Source organism: Pelobates fuscus, chromosome 9 (genome assembly GCF_036172605.1).
Source record: "Pelobates fuscus isolate aPelFus1 chromosome 9, aPelFus1.pri, whole genome shotgun sequence".
Taxonomy (NCBI): Eukaryota; Metazoa; Chordata; class Amphibia; order Anura; family Pelobatidae; genus Pelobates; species Pelobates fuscus.
In genome coordinates, this window is record NC_086325.1 from 97,093,150 (window position 1) to 97,107,997 (window position 14,848).

The following is a 14,848-nucleotide window of genomic DNA, read 5'->3' on the forward strand; positions in this document are numbered from 1 at the left end:
CCGCGCCGTCCGGTCAGCTCTTCTGTCAGCTCACACTGTAAGTCTCGCGAGAGCCGCGTCTCTCGCGAGACTTACACTGGGAGCTGACTGAGGTGCTGAACGGACCGGCGCGGAGGAGGAGGGAGCTGACAGGAGCTGCAGGAGAGGTAAGTAACGCTCTCTCACAGCCCCCACATCCCCCACAGCCCCAGTCTGTATTATGGCAATGCAAATTGCCATAATACAGACTATTGACTCGAGTATAAGCCGAGTTGGGGTTTTTCAGCACAAAAAATGTGCTGAAAAACTCGGCTTATACTCGAATATATACGGTAACTGGAATCCAACATTACATGTTAATCACCTCCCCTAACAAAAAGCCTTTCCTAGCCTCATACCCTATAAAAAGTGTCTTGAAAGGCATTTTAAAATAAAAAATAGAAACTCCTCCAAAAAGACTACCTACTGACAGCAGTAAGTTCAGACTTGATAGATTCAGCCCCTTTCGTCCCAAATACCAATTTAGTTCTCAAAGCAGCTATTTTTCTGGCATTTTCTAGTTTCTTAAGACCTAAATAATTTACATTATATATTATCAATACTACATAGTAACACTAGCTAAATAGGACACCCAGTCCAGATACCTTACTATCCTACAGGTAACACATGGTGTCCCGTTAAAGTGTTTGACTTATTAAAACATTCTCTACATAATCTTAAATCTAATTCCCCTTTACTCGCATTACACGGCAATGCTCTTACAACTCAAAAGTTCATGTTATACACTACTAGAACATAGTTGGTTAAACTTGGTCTCAACCCTGCCTCATTTACGGCCACTCATTTCGTATAGGAGCCGCTACAGCAGCATCCAGCCACAATACCCCCCCCCCCCCCCCCACATAATTAAAAACATGGGTAGGTGGAAATCTTCGGTATATTGCAAGTATGTGCCACAACCAGAGAAAGCCTTCTGTAATATCGCAATGTAATATTAAAGAAGTGTTTAAATAAAGGTTTGATTTGCATATTATTTTTGTTTTCTCTTTTTTCAGGCCTAACCTCTCGTCGGTTTGGGCACACTTCAACCGACTTATTTCATATTAAATTTGTAGTATGAATGCATATTTATACTCTATCGCAGGGGTAGGCAACCTTTTAGCAGCACTGTGCCGAAATAAGATTGTGATGGGCCGTAGCGTTGCCGGTCCTATTTTTAAAAAAAAATTGAGGTGTGTATGTTGCCATCTTCTACTTGTGTTATTTATACTGCAGTTACTTTGTATTGTTGTATTTGTGCGTGTATGAGCTATTATACTGTATATGTTCATGAGTATCACGTGTATGATACCTATGAATGTGGGCTGTGTATGGGGACTGCTTGTAGAATTGTGCGTGGATGGATATGTCACATTGTGTATTTGGTATTGTGTGTATGTGTGGGGCTGTTCAGGGTATTGTATGTGAGAGTCTGCATGTGGGGTTGTGTGCCTGTATGTGGACTATCAGTGGTGTTGAGTTGCGGATTGTGCGGATTGTGTGTTGGCTGTTCGTATTATTTGTACGAGGGGAGGGTTATCCTGCATTTCTGTGTATATCTAGCAGTGTGGGTGGCTTCCCTGGAGTCCAGTGGGGACTAGGCTGGCCAGGTACAGGTCAAGGACAGGAGCTGCAGCAGCAGCTGGGAGGAAGTGATCTGAGATCACTTCCTCTACGTGCTGCAATGTATACATTGAGGATTTTCCTTCACCACCTTTTCGTATTAGCAGATATCTGAAATTTCACTGGGACACCTGATAGGCCAGAGCCTGTTTGACTCTGGTAGCCTTGAGTGCCGTGCACAGGCACCTCAAGTGCCGTGCATGGCACACGTGCCATAGGTTGCCTACCCCTGCTCTATCGGCTGGTATGTCCTGACCATAAATAAATAAATAAATATATATATACACATTTATTTATTTTTAAATGTCTTTATTTATGTATTTATTTGTGTAAATCACCTTGATTCTTTCCAGTGTCATATTTATTTGCCCCATGAGGGCACGATTAAGGACCACTGAGTTATATAAAGTCAGGTTCTTTTTCTAAGGAGTAAAATGAATTCTAAGTAGAATATATTTAAATAAGAGAATTAGAAATTGATCTACTTAAGTCATAGTAATCCTGCATGAGATGCTCCCTTTGACTGAAGAATTGAAAACTCTTATGGCCATCAGAAATTCCTTGAAATCAATAACATTTTCTCATTAGGAACTTTATAGGAAAATACATAGAAATAGAAGGTCTTAATGACAGGATTACCAGCTGGACTGAGCTAAGCATTCATTATAACCCATGAATTAACAGAGTATCAACAATGTATCAGTGATCCTCATGCAGAGAGGGTCCAGATAGAAAGAAACTTCACATGTTAATCCAATATACTAGCATGCCATGGCACATATATCTTTAGCACCACATCAAATGTCACCATCAAGCATCTACCTGGAACAGGAACTCAAAAAGAAAACCACTGTAAACATTAATTGTACATATTTTTATTAGTAGAAATGTGACCATCTCATCTTTCAAATATTAACATTGTCCATTTAGACATCTCCTTTTTGGTATATTCCTAAGGGCAAACATTTATATTTGTCTATGCTTTCATCCCATAAATATATAATACAGAATTTTGTAAAGGATGTATATACATATATATATTTATGCATATATTACGGACCTTCTACACATATTTCGTGAATCTTTAAAATAACAGGAAAACTTACATTTTAAAACATAACACAAATCCATTCACATTCTTTAACTTTCTCATATAAGCTGTCACATTCAGTGCCTCTATGCTGTCAAAATGTATTTTTGACATACCTCTGAACAGACTGGGGATCAAAGAAGCTATCTGTCATGGGATCAGTGGGACCTGGACTGAGCCTTCTCAGGATTCCTCTTTGGTGTCCTAATTCACTGGGACGCCATAGAAAACTGACACAAATGTAGACAGTAAAGTTTCTATATCACGAAAGCTTGAAAGCTTAGTTATAGTTCGTATATTTTCTCAACTGACCGATATGTTGTGCGCCAGCTCAAAATACTGATCAAATAGCACCAAAAGCCACAACCTGAGAAGTCTTTATTCCAATAGTCAGAAAGCTGGCTGATGTGCTGTAATGTCCTCTCTAGGACATTAGATGAATTTAATTAAGATGGCTTACAGAAAATTACAATTTAAAATAATGTCGTGTACTCCATCACATTTTACAAATATTACAGAACTTAAATATTTCTACCTAGATAGTCTTGGGGTATTATTATGTAAATAAATTAATAACGTGGCTATCTAGACTTGCAGTAGACAAATTAAACTCTCATATTGAATATTTATCAACATGCCAATGTTTGGCGATGAGTCATTAGCAATGTCGACATGATCACAGTCCCACTTTTACGATATTTTTCAACACCACTTTTATCATTACTAGATCGATAAAAATGGGCCTTCTACCTTATGTTTAAAAGGACACTAGGCACCCAGACCACTTCATCTCATTTAAGTGGTCTGGTGCAATGTCCCTGTCCCCCGCAGTTGTGCAATGAAAAACATTGCTATTTTTGAAAAACTGCAATGTTTACATTGTTGCACTAAGACTGCCTCTAGTGGCTGTTTACCAGAGAGCCACTAGAGGAGTTTCCAGGAGTTTCACAGAGTCAAGGAAAACCCCAAAGGAAAGCATTGAGGCATTGCTCTCCTATGGGGAAGGCCTAAGGTGTGCGTGGCGCTCGCTGCACATGTGCATTAGGTTCCTCCTGTCTGATTATATCAGAAGGGGAGGAACGCAATCCAGCGCCGAGGGGCATTGATGCTAGAATTGGGTAAGTAAATAACTTTATTTTTTTAACCTTTTATGTATCAAGAAGGGGGGCTGCAAGAGAGAGGGGAACCAGAGAGCACTATAGTGTTAGGAATACAACCTAACAATATAGATTCCCTTTAAATGAAACTCCTGCACTCTAAAGCTCTTTAACTTGCTGAGATGCTTTATGTGTGAAGAGTGTGTCCTCTTTTTTATTTAAAAAAAAAGTGCAGATTTCAATAGAAATTTACACTTTTATAAATTAACCTGGTTAAAGCCCACTGACTGTCAATCAGACAACCGGTCCTATTACATCCTGGTTTGGTCAGCTCAGTGGAGCTAAACTCAAGAGGCAGCAATTGCTTAGAGCATCTGCCTTGCAAAGACTTCTGATTGAGCTGCATTGGGAATCAATTATTGGAGCCACAGAACGTCTGGGTTGGGGAAGAAATTGACTTCTTGCAAAAGCTTCAAATGAGATCTGCAGCTTTTGAAAGCTGTTTTTAGATTTACCTCAAATGGAAAAGGCATAATTAAATGCATGTAACACAAAGAAATACAGGAAAAGGGCTGCGCCAATAGTTAAAAGGTACAATAGTTTGTCTGAATAGGTCTAACCCATTTGATAAAGCCCTAGTGGTGAAACGTGTTATGATGGTTATTTTGATTGTGTATTTTTTAAATAAAAGGCTTTGTGGTTACAATTTTGTGCAAATCATCTTTTTAATACACTTTTTTATTTGGAAGTTTTCCTGGCTTCCTTTTACCTTCCTGTGATTCCAAGTATATCCGAGGTGGGGATCATACCACCAACACTGACATCACAGTACGGTTTGCCTGCACTTCACTTGTGAGTACATTTTTATTTATGTTTACTGCATATTTTATTCTACTGAGAGCACTATTGGCTGTCTTTTATATATCCCTCTCCTGGTTGTTGGATACCATCCTCTGGACGACTCCCATCACATATCCTTTAAAGTGGGGATTATACCGCTGTACGCCCTTCACACCAGAGCTGGCTATAGCTCTTTTAAATGTGAGTTGATTGCACATATTTGTTTATTTTACCCATATTGGCTTTTATATACTGCACCATTGGGTCTCCTCATTTTTGTCTTGCAAACAAGCAGGACGGTTGGAGCACTAGGGACATTGAGGACTCTACACCCAAAAACAGGCACCTTATAAAGATACTTACTTCTGAGTGAGACCTCAATATTATCAGACTTTACCTTCAGTTACTCCATCAGAACTTTAGTCCAACCATATCAGTGAGACCAACTACATTATATTGCCCTACCTATTCAGATTAACTATTGTACCTTTTAACTATTGGCGCAGCCCTTTTCCTGTATTTTTTGTGTTATATGTTCTCTCCTCAGAGGGTTTGAGGGTTACCTTCTGTTGGGCCACTGTCTACCTTACTTCAATTTTATTAGCGCTGACCCTTTTCTTATTTTTATACTTAAATGCATGCATGTTTCAATTAAGGGTATATCTACTAAATGGTTAGATATACAGAGGTGTATTGCTTTAAACACTCAATATTTGATGATTGCAATCCTGCTGCAAACAAGTTAGCAACACATTTACAAGATCATCAAAAACTTATCAAATTCAGCATTTCAAAAGAACTTGAAAATACCTTGCTAAAAATACCCAATTCTCTAAAATAATTCCAGGTGGTTTTCGCATGAGCAGAACAAACACCTACAAGCATCTCCCCTGATTATGTGGTACAGACACTATTATGTAACAATGCCTCGTTAATCGATTGCATTAAATAAAAGGTAAGTAAATGCTGTAGCTGAAATATAACTACAGGTAGTCCTCACTTTACGACTGACCTGTTTAATGACAACTCGGAGTTACGACCAACTCTCTAGCGTGGGGATTCAAGGGATTCCTCACGTTAGTAAGCTGGTCTATACATAGAAAAGAACCTAGACAAGTGCAACAGAGCAGGAAATCCCTCAAATCTAAGATCAGGGAACATTCCCCAAACATAGATTAGAGGGATTCCCTGCTCTGGTGCACTTTCCCTAAACATAGACCTGCACTGGTGTGCATGCTCTGTATCTCATTCTCACTTATCGACCAATTCGTTTTATGACCGAGTCATAAGAACGGAATCTGGTCTGTAAGTGAGGAGTGTCTATAGTAAAATTGATAACATAATAAATACGCATATACCTAAATTATCTGTTTGGAGATACCTTACAGAAACATGCACATTTCCATGTTTATTTGGATTATGTTAGGTTAATGACACATCTGTTGGCATGATCAATTCCCTTCCTTCAAATTTGCGGTTAACCTTGTAATATCAATATCAACAATGTGAGGGTAACACGGCTTGGTTTTAACATAAAGGGACATTGTAGGCACTGTAACTTCTTGATATCTTTGAAATAGTTATTGTGTCTGCAGTCCTCTCATACCATCCTTCCATTTAGCGTTAAATCGTTTTTAATGGTTTAATGGTAAAAAAGAGCCCCTGACAGCCAATCCTCTCTGCTTCTTGGGCTACTGAGGAAGTTTCAGTCTAAGCAGCAACAAGAGTCTATAATTGGCTGAGTGTGTCAGCTGACTGCTTACAGCCCATTACAGCACCCACTACCGGTGTGAATTGGTATCGCTAGAAGGAAGTGTATAATCTCTGCCTTATTATGGGAATTTATATAGTGCCAACTTCTTCCACAGCACTTTAACAACAAAAGAGACAAACTATTACAAATTGTGACAGGCCAAATCGATGTGGACACTGCTTTATCAAGCCATCTACATTTATCCATTAGGAGCTGAGCTGTGTAGGGCCAGGGAGCCTTATATAATGTTAAATATCTCTAATATGGTTTAACACTGATAGGGACAATACCAATACCTACAGACACTATACCAAGCTCAATGAGATGAAATGATTTTAGTGCCTACATTATGCATTGATTAATGTTGTTTTTGTCTACAGCTATTCCTACAGCTATTCCTGGTAAAAAAAAAAAAATAATCACCAAGGAGATACTTGCATTATCAAAGTGTGAATTACTATTGTGTTACATTTTTCATAATGCATATATTAGTCTAAACAAATATAACTTTTATAGTCTTTCTTCAGAGCTAAAATTGCACCCCATTAATATATATATATATTTTTTTGACCTATAATGTCCTTCTAAAAAACTGGAACCCATAATTCTATAGATGCTGTTGCTTGTGAAATGTCCATTAAATGTGTCCATTATCGCAAAGCTAGTTCATACAGTATTTGAAGAGTGCTTTTGTTTTGCAACTATTTTTTCCCCGATTACATAATATATATATATATACATATTTAGGATATATATGTATATCTTAGGAAATTTAAAGTGCTACATATTTAAATGAAGGTCATTAAAATGAACACAACTATTTAGTTTGAAATTTAAATTATAGCTCATAATAAAACAACCAATAACATGAGCATATTTCTATGCTACTTACACAGAATGTCAAAAGCTGTTAAAGGAACACTGTAGGCACTAAAACCACTTCATCTAATTGAATTGTTTATATTGCCTGAAGTCCTCTCGCACTGTCTCTCCATTTAGTGTTAAATAATGTTCGAGCAGTTTAACACTAGATGAGGGGTTCCTGAAAGTTATTTTTCCTCAACTAAGCCTAGAGAGTGGTTGCTCTTTGGCTCAATCTCTAAAAGCTACAGGGTATTGAGTCTGCCCTTCCAGAGTCAACAGATTCATCAATTGTAGCTCCTGGTATTAGTCCTATAGGCAAACAATTGTTTGTTGAGCTGCAGTGATGCTACGTAAATGTAAACTATATAGAAAGGAGGACCCATAAATCTAAGTGTCAGAAATGGATTAGAAGTGTTTAATTTATTTTAAAATATATATTTAAGTTCTTGTTTGTAGTGTACATTTAGAATACAGCATCTTGCACAACTCTAGCTACGAAAAAAATACAAAGTATTTATAACACTCTCCCTGTAATTATCTTACATATTAATATTAACATTATATAAGATCTAAGGATAATTATAAATTGCAGAATAAAATAAACACCAATAGTCACAAGTGCTCACCTGTCTTTCACCTTAGGTCAAAACCCAAGTATGTTTTATATCACGACCCAGTTTAGTGTATTTATAGGTTAGGGTGTAATGCTTAAGGTTACATTTATACTTACAGTATATATTTTTTTGTAGTGCATACGCATTTTCAACCTTGTCAGAAGAGGCAATTTAAATTCTAGGCTTTGTGGCTGTTGCATGATTTAAGAGATTCCAGACACAAGCACATGTATGCAGTTTATAGCACTTTCCCTAAATAATTAGCTGTATTTTTTCACGCTAAATGACAGCTTTTGAATAATTAAATGGATATTTGCAGCATTCTGCATCTCACACCTGCCTCCTTTGTCAAACCACCTTATATTTCCTCCTGGCTTGTTAATATACCTGGGTACGGGGTCACAGCTTTAGAAATCTACATCTTCCGATCCCTCCCCTCCCTACTTACATTGTTTCTTCAATTACACTGTTGTATAAGTCAACAGGAAGCTTTCCAAACAATTAAGCTGTTTTAATAAGGAAGCTGATAGCTGAACTAAAGGCCCCAGGAATTCATTGTATGTTCATGAATTGAGGCCGAGAAATCTGCCCCTTGTAATGAAACATACAGGCATTTTTGAATTGACATGTTTATAGGTAAAAGATATACAGATTCAAGTTAGTGCTGCATGTGTCACTTTTCTAATCTCTGCAAAGAAACAGAATAGCTTTTGAACTATCTGTGCTACTCTTGCAGTGTTGGGTTGAGCATGACCCAACAGTACAAATTCCATTGACCTAAACGTGAGGCTACTAACTGACCAATCTACTTCCTGGAGTGGGCCGGGTCAAAGATTGATGTAATGTCTGGGAATTTGTACAAAAAGGCAGGGACTTTAAAAGTATACATTTTATATGTTTTATTGATTTTATTTTTGCATATATTTGTAATTAATTATCATGCATTAAAATGGGGTTCTCGTCCAACCTGGGTCACCCCCGTAAGATGATTTGTCTTTTAATTTGATTTTTTAAAAACCCAGTGTAATATGACCAAAACTGCCCAATTACTGTCAAGATTATGCAGTATTCCTACATATATTGGTTATATTGCATTTCTTGCGTAAACAATTTACAGCATCCACACTTAAAAAAAAATAAGCACAGAAACTGCAGAGTTATTTCAAAATAAACAATCTTATTTAACGGAGTAATGTTAGATTTATTCCAACCCTGTTTTGTTTTTTTGTATAATACAACATAGAGGCAGTAATCATTCATGAAAATCAGCCCAGCTTTGTAACAACCATTGCAATGTCAACTCATATTCTTATAGAGCAAAATTCAAGCAGCACGACAGTCACTGAATCATATAAATTTTCAGAAATAATTTGAAAGATTCACCAACAATATTTTTTTCTGAAATCTAGGTTGGGCAGCACATGGTGACATTTGCTTTTTATGACATCTCCTAATGCTGGAAGACATTTCAGTATCTACTGAATTCAGTACAGTGTCTTCAAGAGCCATGCATATTCAGCAAACATATGCCTGAATTTATAACTTACCTACACAGCTTGACAGTCTGTCATTGGAATATCTACAGTTAAAAGACTGTATCATGCCCTTCGAAAAGGGACAAGCATTTGTAGAAGATTAGACATTTTATCTTTTTTTTTTTTTTGTGGAAAAATAAAATGGCCCTGCGTTGATATTGAATGTATTTCAATTCTGTTCAAAACAACTAGGTAACACACTGCAGGACAATATCATTTATTGGCAAGCCTTGAGTCCAGACACATATGGTGACTCTTGAGGTCTACAAATACACTCTTGTTGCGGAGGCATAAACGAATCCATAAAATCTGGAGCAGGTAATCCTGAGAGGATCATCAGGGACTTATTCCACAGAGTAAAGGTCGGACATACAGGAAGGATAAAAGAAATCTCAAATGTATGCAGATGTTGAGAATTAGCTGGATCATAGAAAGAAAGGGTATTATTGTCATAGTCAAGGAGAACACCCAAGCGCTTCAACTGTGGATGGACGTCCAGAAGGATCTCTTTGTTATTATGTCTAACAAGGAAGTTGTTGTTGCAACGAGAGAAGACCCATGATGAAATGTTCTTTCCAATCCATTCATTCCTGGGTGCAGATTTATAAGCAATTCCTATTGCATACCTAGAGTAAAAAATAAATAAAAAATAGTGAAATAATGTTACCTTAAAGAGGCTTTTCCACTATTTACAAAATCTTAAATTGTTAATCACATTTCTTAATTTGCAAAGTTATTCCACTATACCAGTGGTTCATAGTGAACCTACAAAAATGTTTTGCGCCGTACCACAAACCTTTTAATAACACTACTCTAACCTGGAAAAATACAGATTTCACTACCTGAGTACAATGGATGCTGCTTTGTTCTCAGCTCTTAATACGGAAGTAAAGCACCCATGCGTTTTGTATAGGTTTTGGAGCAAAATGCACTGTTGTATAACAGCTTCATGCTAAACATATTTGACTTTTGAAGCAGAAGCAATGTGTTTTTGGGACACATACACTGATTTCTACCGATAGTAAACATAGAGTAGTACTTAATAGCAGAAAGTTTTTTTTGTGTTTAATTTCATTTTTTTGTTTTTTTTATAAAATTATTTCTAATGAAGTTTTACATAAAAAAAAAAAATGTAAAAAAGTAAATTAGGGCAAAAGTGTGATATACAAAGATTTTCAGAAGCACACTTTTAACCAGCACAGTCTGACTCTAAAAATAAAAACAAAAACCATATCCTTAGATGCCACATTGAGCGCAAATCTAAAGGCCAGCACAATAAAACAAATAACTTTTTGTGAAGCCAGATTAGGCACAATACTGATTTAAGCAACAAAATAGCTGAAAGATTGAAGGGCAGCACAATAAAACAAACATTTTCCCTCCTATGTGAAGCCAGATTAGGCACAATACTGAATGAAGCAACAAAAATAGCTGAGCGTGAAAGTGAGAGGTCTCCTACATGCGACAGTCCTGTATCAATGCTCGCGAACAATTGAGTCTGAAATGGCCAACGGCTGGCGGGAATAAAATTGCAGTCTCATGATTGCTGCTTTGACTATTGCTCTTCGCCACTGGGTTTTGGAGAGACCTGCTTGCCAGCCTCTTGCCCTGTGACTATGGCCCCTGGGGTGTATTGCCTTGTAAAAACTCTATTTGTGCATATTGGATTTTAAAGCACTATTTATGCGCCCTGGACTTTTAACTGGAACAGATTCAAACATGTGGCGGCGGCCATCTTAAATTGCCCAGCAGTGTTTTGTCGTCAAGTGTATGGAACTGTTTTGGGCATGGGACCATGTGCTCGGTGGGGCAAAAATAAGACTTCCAGGAAATTCCTGAACCCCTCAACCGATCTGGGTGATTTTTGGATATGTTGTTCAGGGCTATCATGGGATGTGACAGTGGGGATATGTTGTATTTTGGGGTATTTTGGGGGTTTGTAAAAATGTATGTTTTTTTCTGCTTAGAGTTAATTGAGTTAGTCCATTGTCTTTGTTAATTATATCACAGGCAGAGGAGAGGGCTTGTTGACTGTATGTGGGAGTGTTACAGTAATAATTATTGTTCCCATTGGTTTATGTTCCTTGTGTCCCTGTGTTCCATCAGGTCCAGAGGGTGTGCCTCTGGCCTGAAAATGTGTATAAAAGAAATACCTTTGTGCTCAATAAACCAGACCTTCTTAACCTCATCTCGCAGCCTCATCTCGTGTAGGGAACTGCTATAACTGCTATATCACTGCTAGCTCTTGTAAGAGCTCTCTTCAGCTACACAGTTATACTCTCCTGGAGAAGAGGTCCTTCTCTCAGCTATACCCTCCTGGAGGAGAGGTCCTTCCCACACGGTCCTGGGTCCAGAGAGGGAAGGAGACGGCGAGACCCCAACCAAGCTACGGCGGTTCGTGGAGTCTGCGGTGGCTAAGGTTTCCGGTGTGGTGCTGATGGTCCTTGGTAAGCGCTAGGAGCATCGATTGGCAGACGGTCCGTCACACTGCTCTTTCCGAATTCTGTTAACAGTGGGGAGCCGCGGTCATTTTGGAACCCCAGTTTTGTTCTTGGAACACAAAGTGGGAAATGCTATACTAAAGTAATCATTTAGATACTACTGTCAGGATTGTATCCTGACAACTATGTTTTATCTTCATTTTTTTCTGTTCCTTTAAAAGAAGTTCCAGCTCTCCACCACTAGTGGCCTCCCTAGCCACTAGTCACCTCAGTCCTCACCTGCCTAGGACTAATTACAGATCCTACAAAAGGCCACACCCAAGAATATCTTTACATTGAAGTTGGTGATTTACCTGAAATACTTCATATCCTGGCTCCTGTGAACCTGCTTCAGACTTACCTTCAAACCTGCTCCATACAAACCTGCTTCACCCTGACGTACACTTCAAACCAGCCTGCCTCTGTAACCAGCCTGCCTCTGTAACCAGCCTTCCACTGTTACCAGCCTTCCACTGTTATCAGCAGACCCGGACTGACCATCGGGCATTCCGGGCAAATGCCCAGTATGGGGCGCGATGGCCGTGGGCCGAGGCTGGCAGGGGAGATCACAGGATCTCCCCAGCCGGCCCTGCTGTATTCCTTCGTGGGCCAGTGGGGAGATCAAAGATCTCCCTCACCGGCCCACAGGCACTGTAACACTGCCGCTGGCTGGGGAGGGAGAGGAGAGAGGACCCAGTGGACCTCTAGCCAGCAGCTCCGCCGGGTTGCAACCCTCAGATCTCGAGAGAGTGAACTCTAGCCCTGCAGGTTCACTCTCACCACTGAGACCACCAGGGAAGGCAACACGGTCCCCCCCTCCATGGCAGCAACCCCCACCCCCCTCCTCCCAGGATAAAGGTAAGAAGGGAGCGTGGGATATAACCTTTTTTTTATATTAATAAAAAATATATACATTTATATAAAAAATAAACTCACACTAACAGCCCCCTCACACACACAGCACCCCCAACACACGCAGCACCCAGAAACACACAGCACCCTCAGACACCCCCAAAAACAACCTTTAGACACACACAGCACCCTCACTCACACACAGCACCCTCACACACACACAGCACCCTCACACACACAGCACCCTCACTCACACAAAGCACCCTCAGACACACAAACAGGGCCGGTGCAAGGATTTTTGCCACCCTAGGCAAAAGAAAGATTTGCCGCCCCTCCCCCACCCCTCCAGTGACATCACAATGCCCCACCCATATGAACTAACGCCAGTGCTGCACACAGTGTGTGTTAACATTAAAAAGCCTGCAGGGACAAACTATAGACACCAGAACCACTTCATTAAGCTGCAGTGGTTCTGGGGACTATAGTGTCCCTTTAATGCGAGGTAAATTAGAGATTAGTGTCACTAATAATATACTAGATTGCCTTCTTACAACTAGATAAGGATGGCGATGAGCTCTGGCTGCAGTCTGGCTCCACTGGTCTAGTGTAGAACAGGATGTCTGGAGGCTGTTTGTAACTGTGGTCACAAAATTCAATGTTCTGAATTGAATAAGGCCCACCCATAAGTCCACCTATATGTTTGCTCACAGGGAGTGGAGTGTGTAGAGGATGTGTTATGGTAGAGGATCTAATGTGTGTGCTCTTGGAATGTAGTGTATAGGGATACCAGTTTGTGTAGCCGATGCAGTGTGTTTGTGTGTAGTGGAAGCAGTGTGTGTAAGGGATAGAAAGCAGTGTTTGTTTGTGTATAAGGGATGTATTGTGTGTTTCTCGTTGTGTGTAAGGGATGCATTGTGTGAATCTGTGTTTGTATGCATAAGGGTTGCAAAGTGTGTTCTTTATTGAATTATATAAAAAATATTGCGCTCTTTATTGAATTATATAAAAAATATTCATCATTTTCCTCTTACTCATTTACTATACCCAAGCGGGAGGAAGGAGAGGGAGTCAGAGTGGGAACTCTGACTGGCATCAACCTGAGCCACTGGACCCCAGGGAAGTCACTCTCCTGCACCTAAAAGGTAGGTAATAGGAGGGTGCCTAAAAGATTTTGCATGTGTGTGTGTGTGTGTGTGTCTGTTTGTGTGTGTGTATGTATGTGTCTGTATGCATGTGTGTATGTATGTCTGTGTGTGTGTGTGTGTGTGTCAGTGTGTCTGTATGTATGTGTGTCTGTGTGTATCTCTGTGTGTGTCTGTATGGGGTGGCGGTGGGGGATGGGGTGAGGGGTGGGGAGGGGCATGGGGGGGATACTAGGACCCACATTTAGTTTAATAGCCCCCACTCCTGGGGCACAGGTGAGGCTGAAACGCCGATAGCTCCCTCCTTGTAATAAACAAAACAAATATAGACCTAATTGAAATTCGGTCTTTGTTTGTTTTTTGTAGTTTCCATTCGTTCATTCGTCTTTCTGACAAATGGACGAATAGCTGAAATTCGGGCAGAAATTCAGACGACCGCAAATGCCCAAGTCTAGAACTGGGCATGTGCATGAATTTTAAAGACCGAGCTAGTGTTGGCAGATGAAGCCCATACAGTTGACGTCATCCAGGGAGCACAAAGATTGCGGTGTCTAGGACATAGATTGGACAAAAAAAAATAAAGAGGTAAAAAAAAGGTGAAATGGGGGTCCTAGGGGCATTGTGGGACAATCAAATGTAGAGGAGTTGAGAGGGGGGTAAAGAAAATGGATGTGGCAACAACAGTGCGGCTTTAAAGTCAAGGAGAGTTTGGAAGGAAAGATATCCTAGAATGAAAATTTTAATTCAGCTTAATGTCTGTACTGGAATCTGTGAAACCACTGACAGCTTTCACAGGTATTAAACTTTAATGAAATTGTTGTCCTCCACACACTGTTTTCATATGTATGTTGACTTGTCTCATTAACAGTCCTTTGGTTGTTATGCCAATATCGACCATTTTTGTGGTGAACCTCACATTGTAGACTGCGTTCTGACATTT

At 39.6% G+C, this 14,848-nt stretch overlaps 1 protein-coding gene across 1 annotated transcript in view; it reads right to left on the bottom strand.

Moving 5' to 3' along the window:
- Nucleotides 1-7,287: 7,287 nt before the first annotated feature.
- MID2 (midline 2) overlaps nt 7,288-14,848 on the bottom strand; it is a 500,404-nt gene continuing 492,843 nt past the window's right edge. Inside the window, exon 10 of the mRNA XM_063432185.1 lies at nt 7,288-10,060. Coding sequence (XP_063288255.1) covers nt 9,652-10,060 — 409 coding nt within the window. The 3' untranslated portion in view covers nt 7,288-9,651. The remainder of the gene's footprint in view (nt 10,061-14,848) is intronic.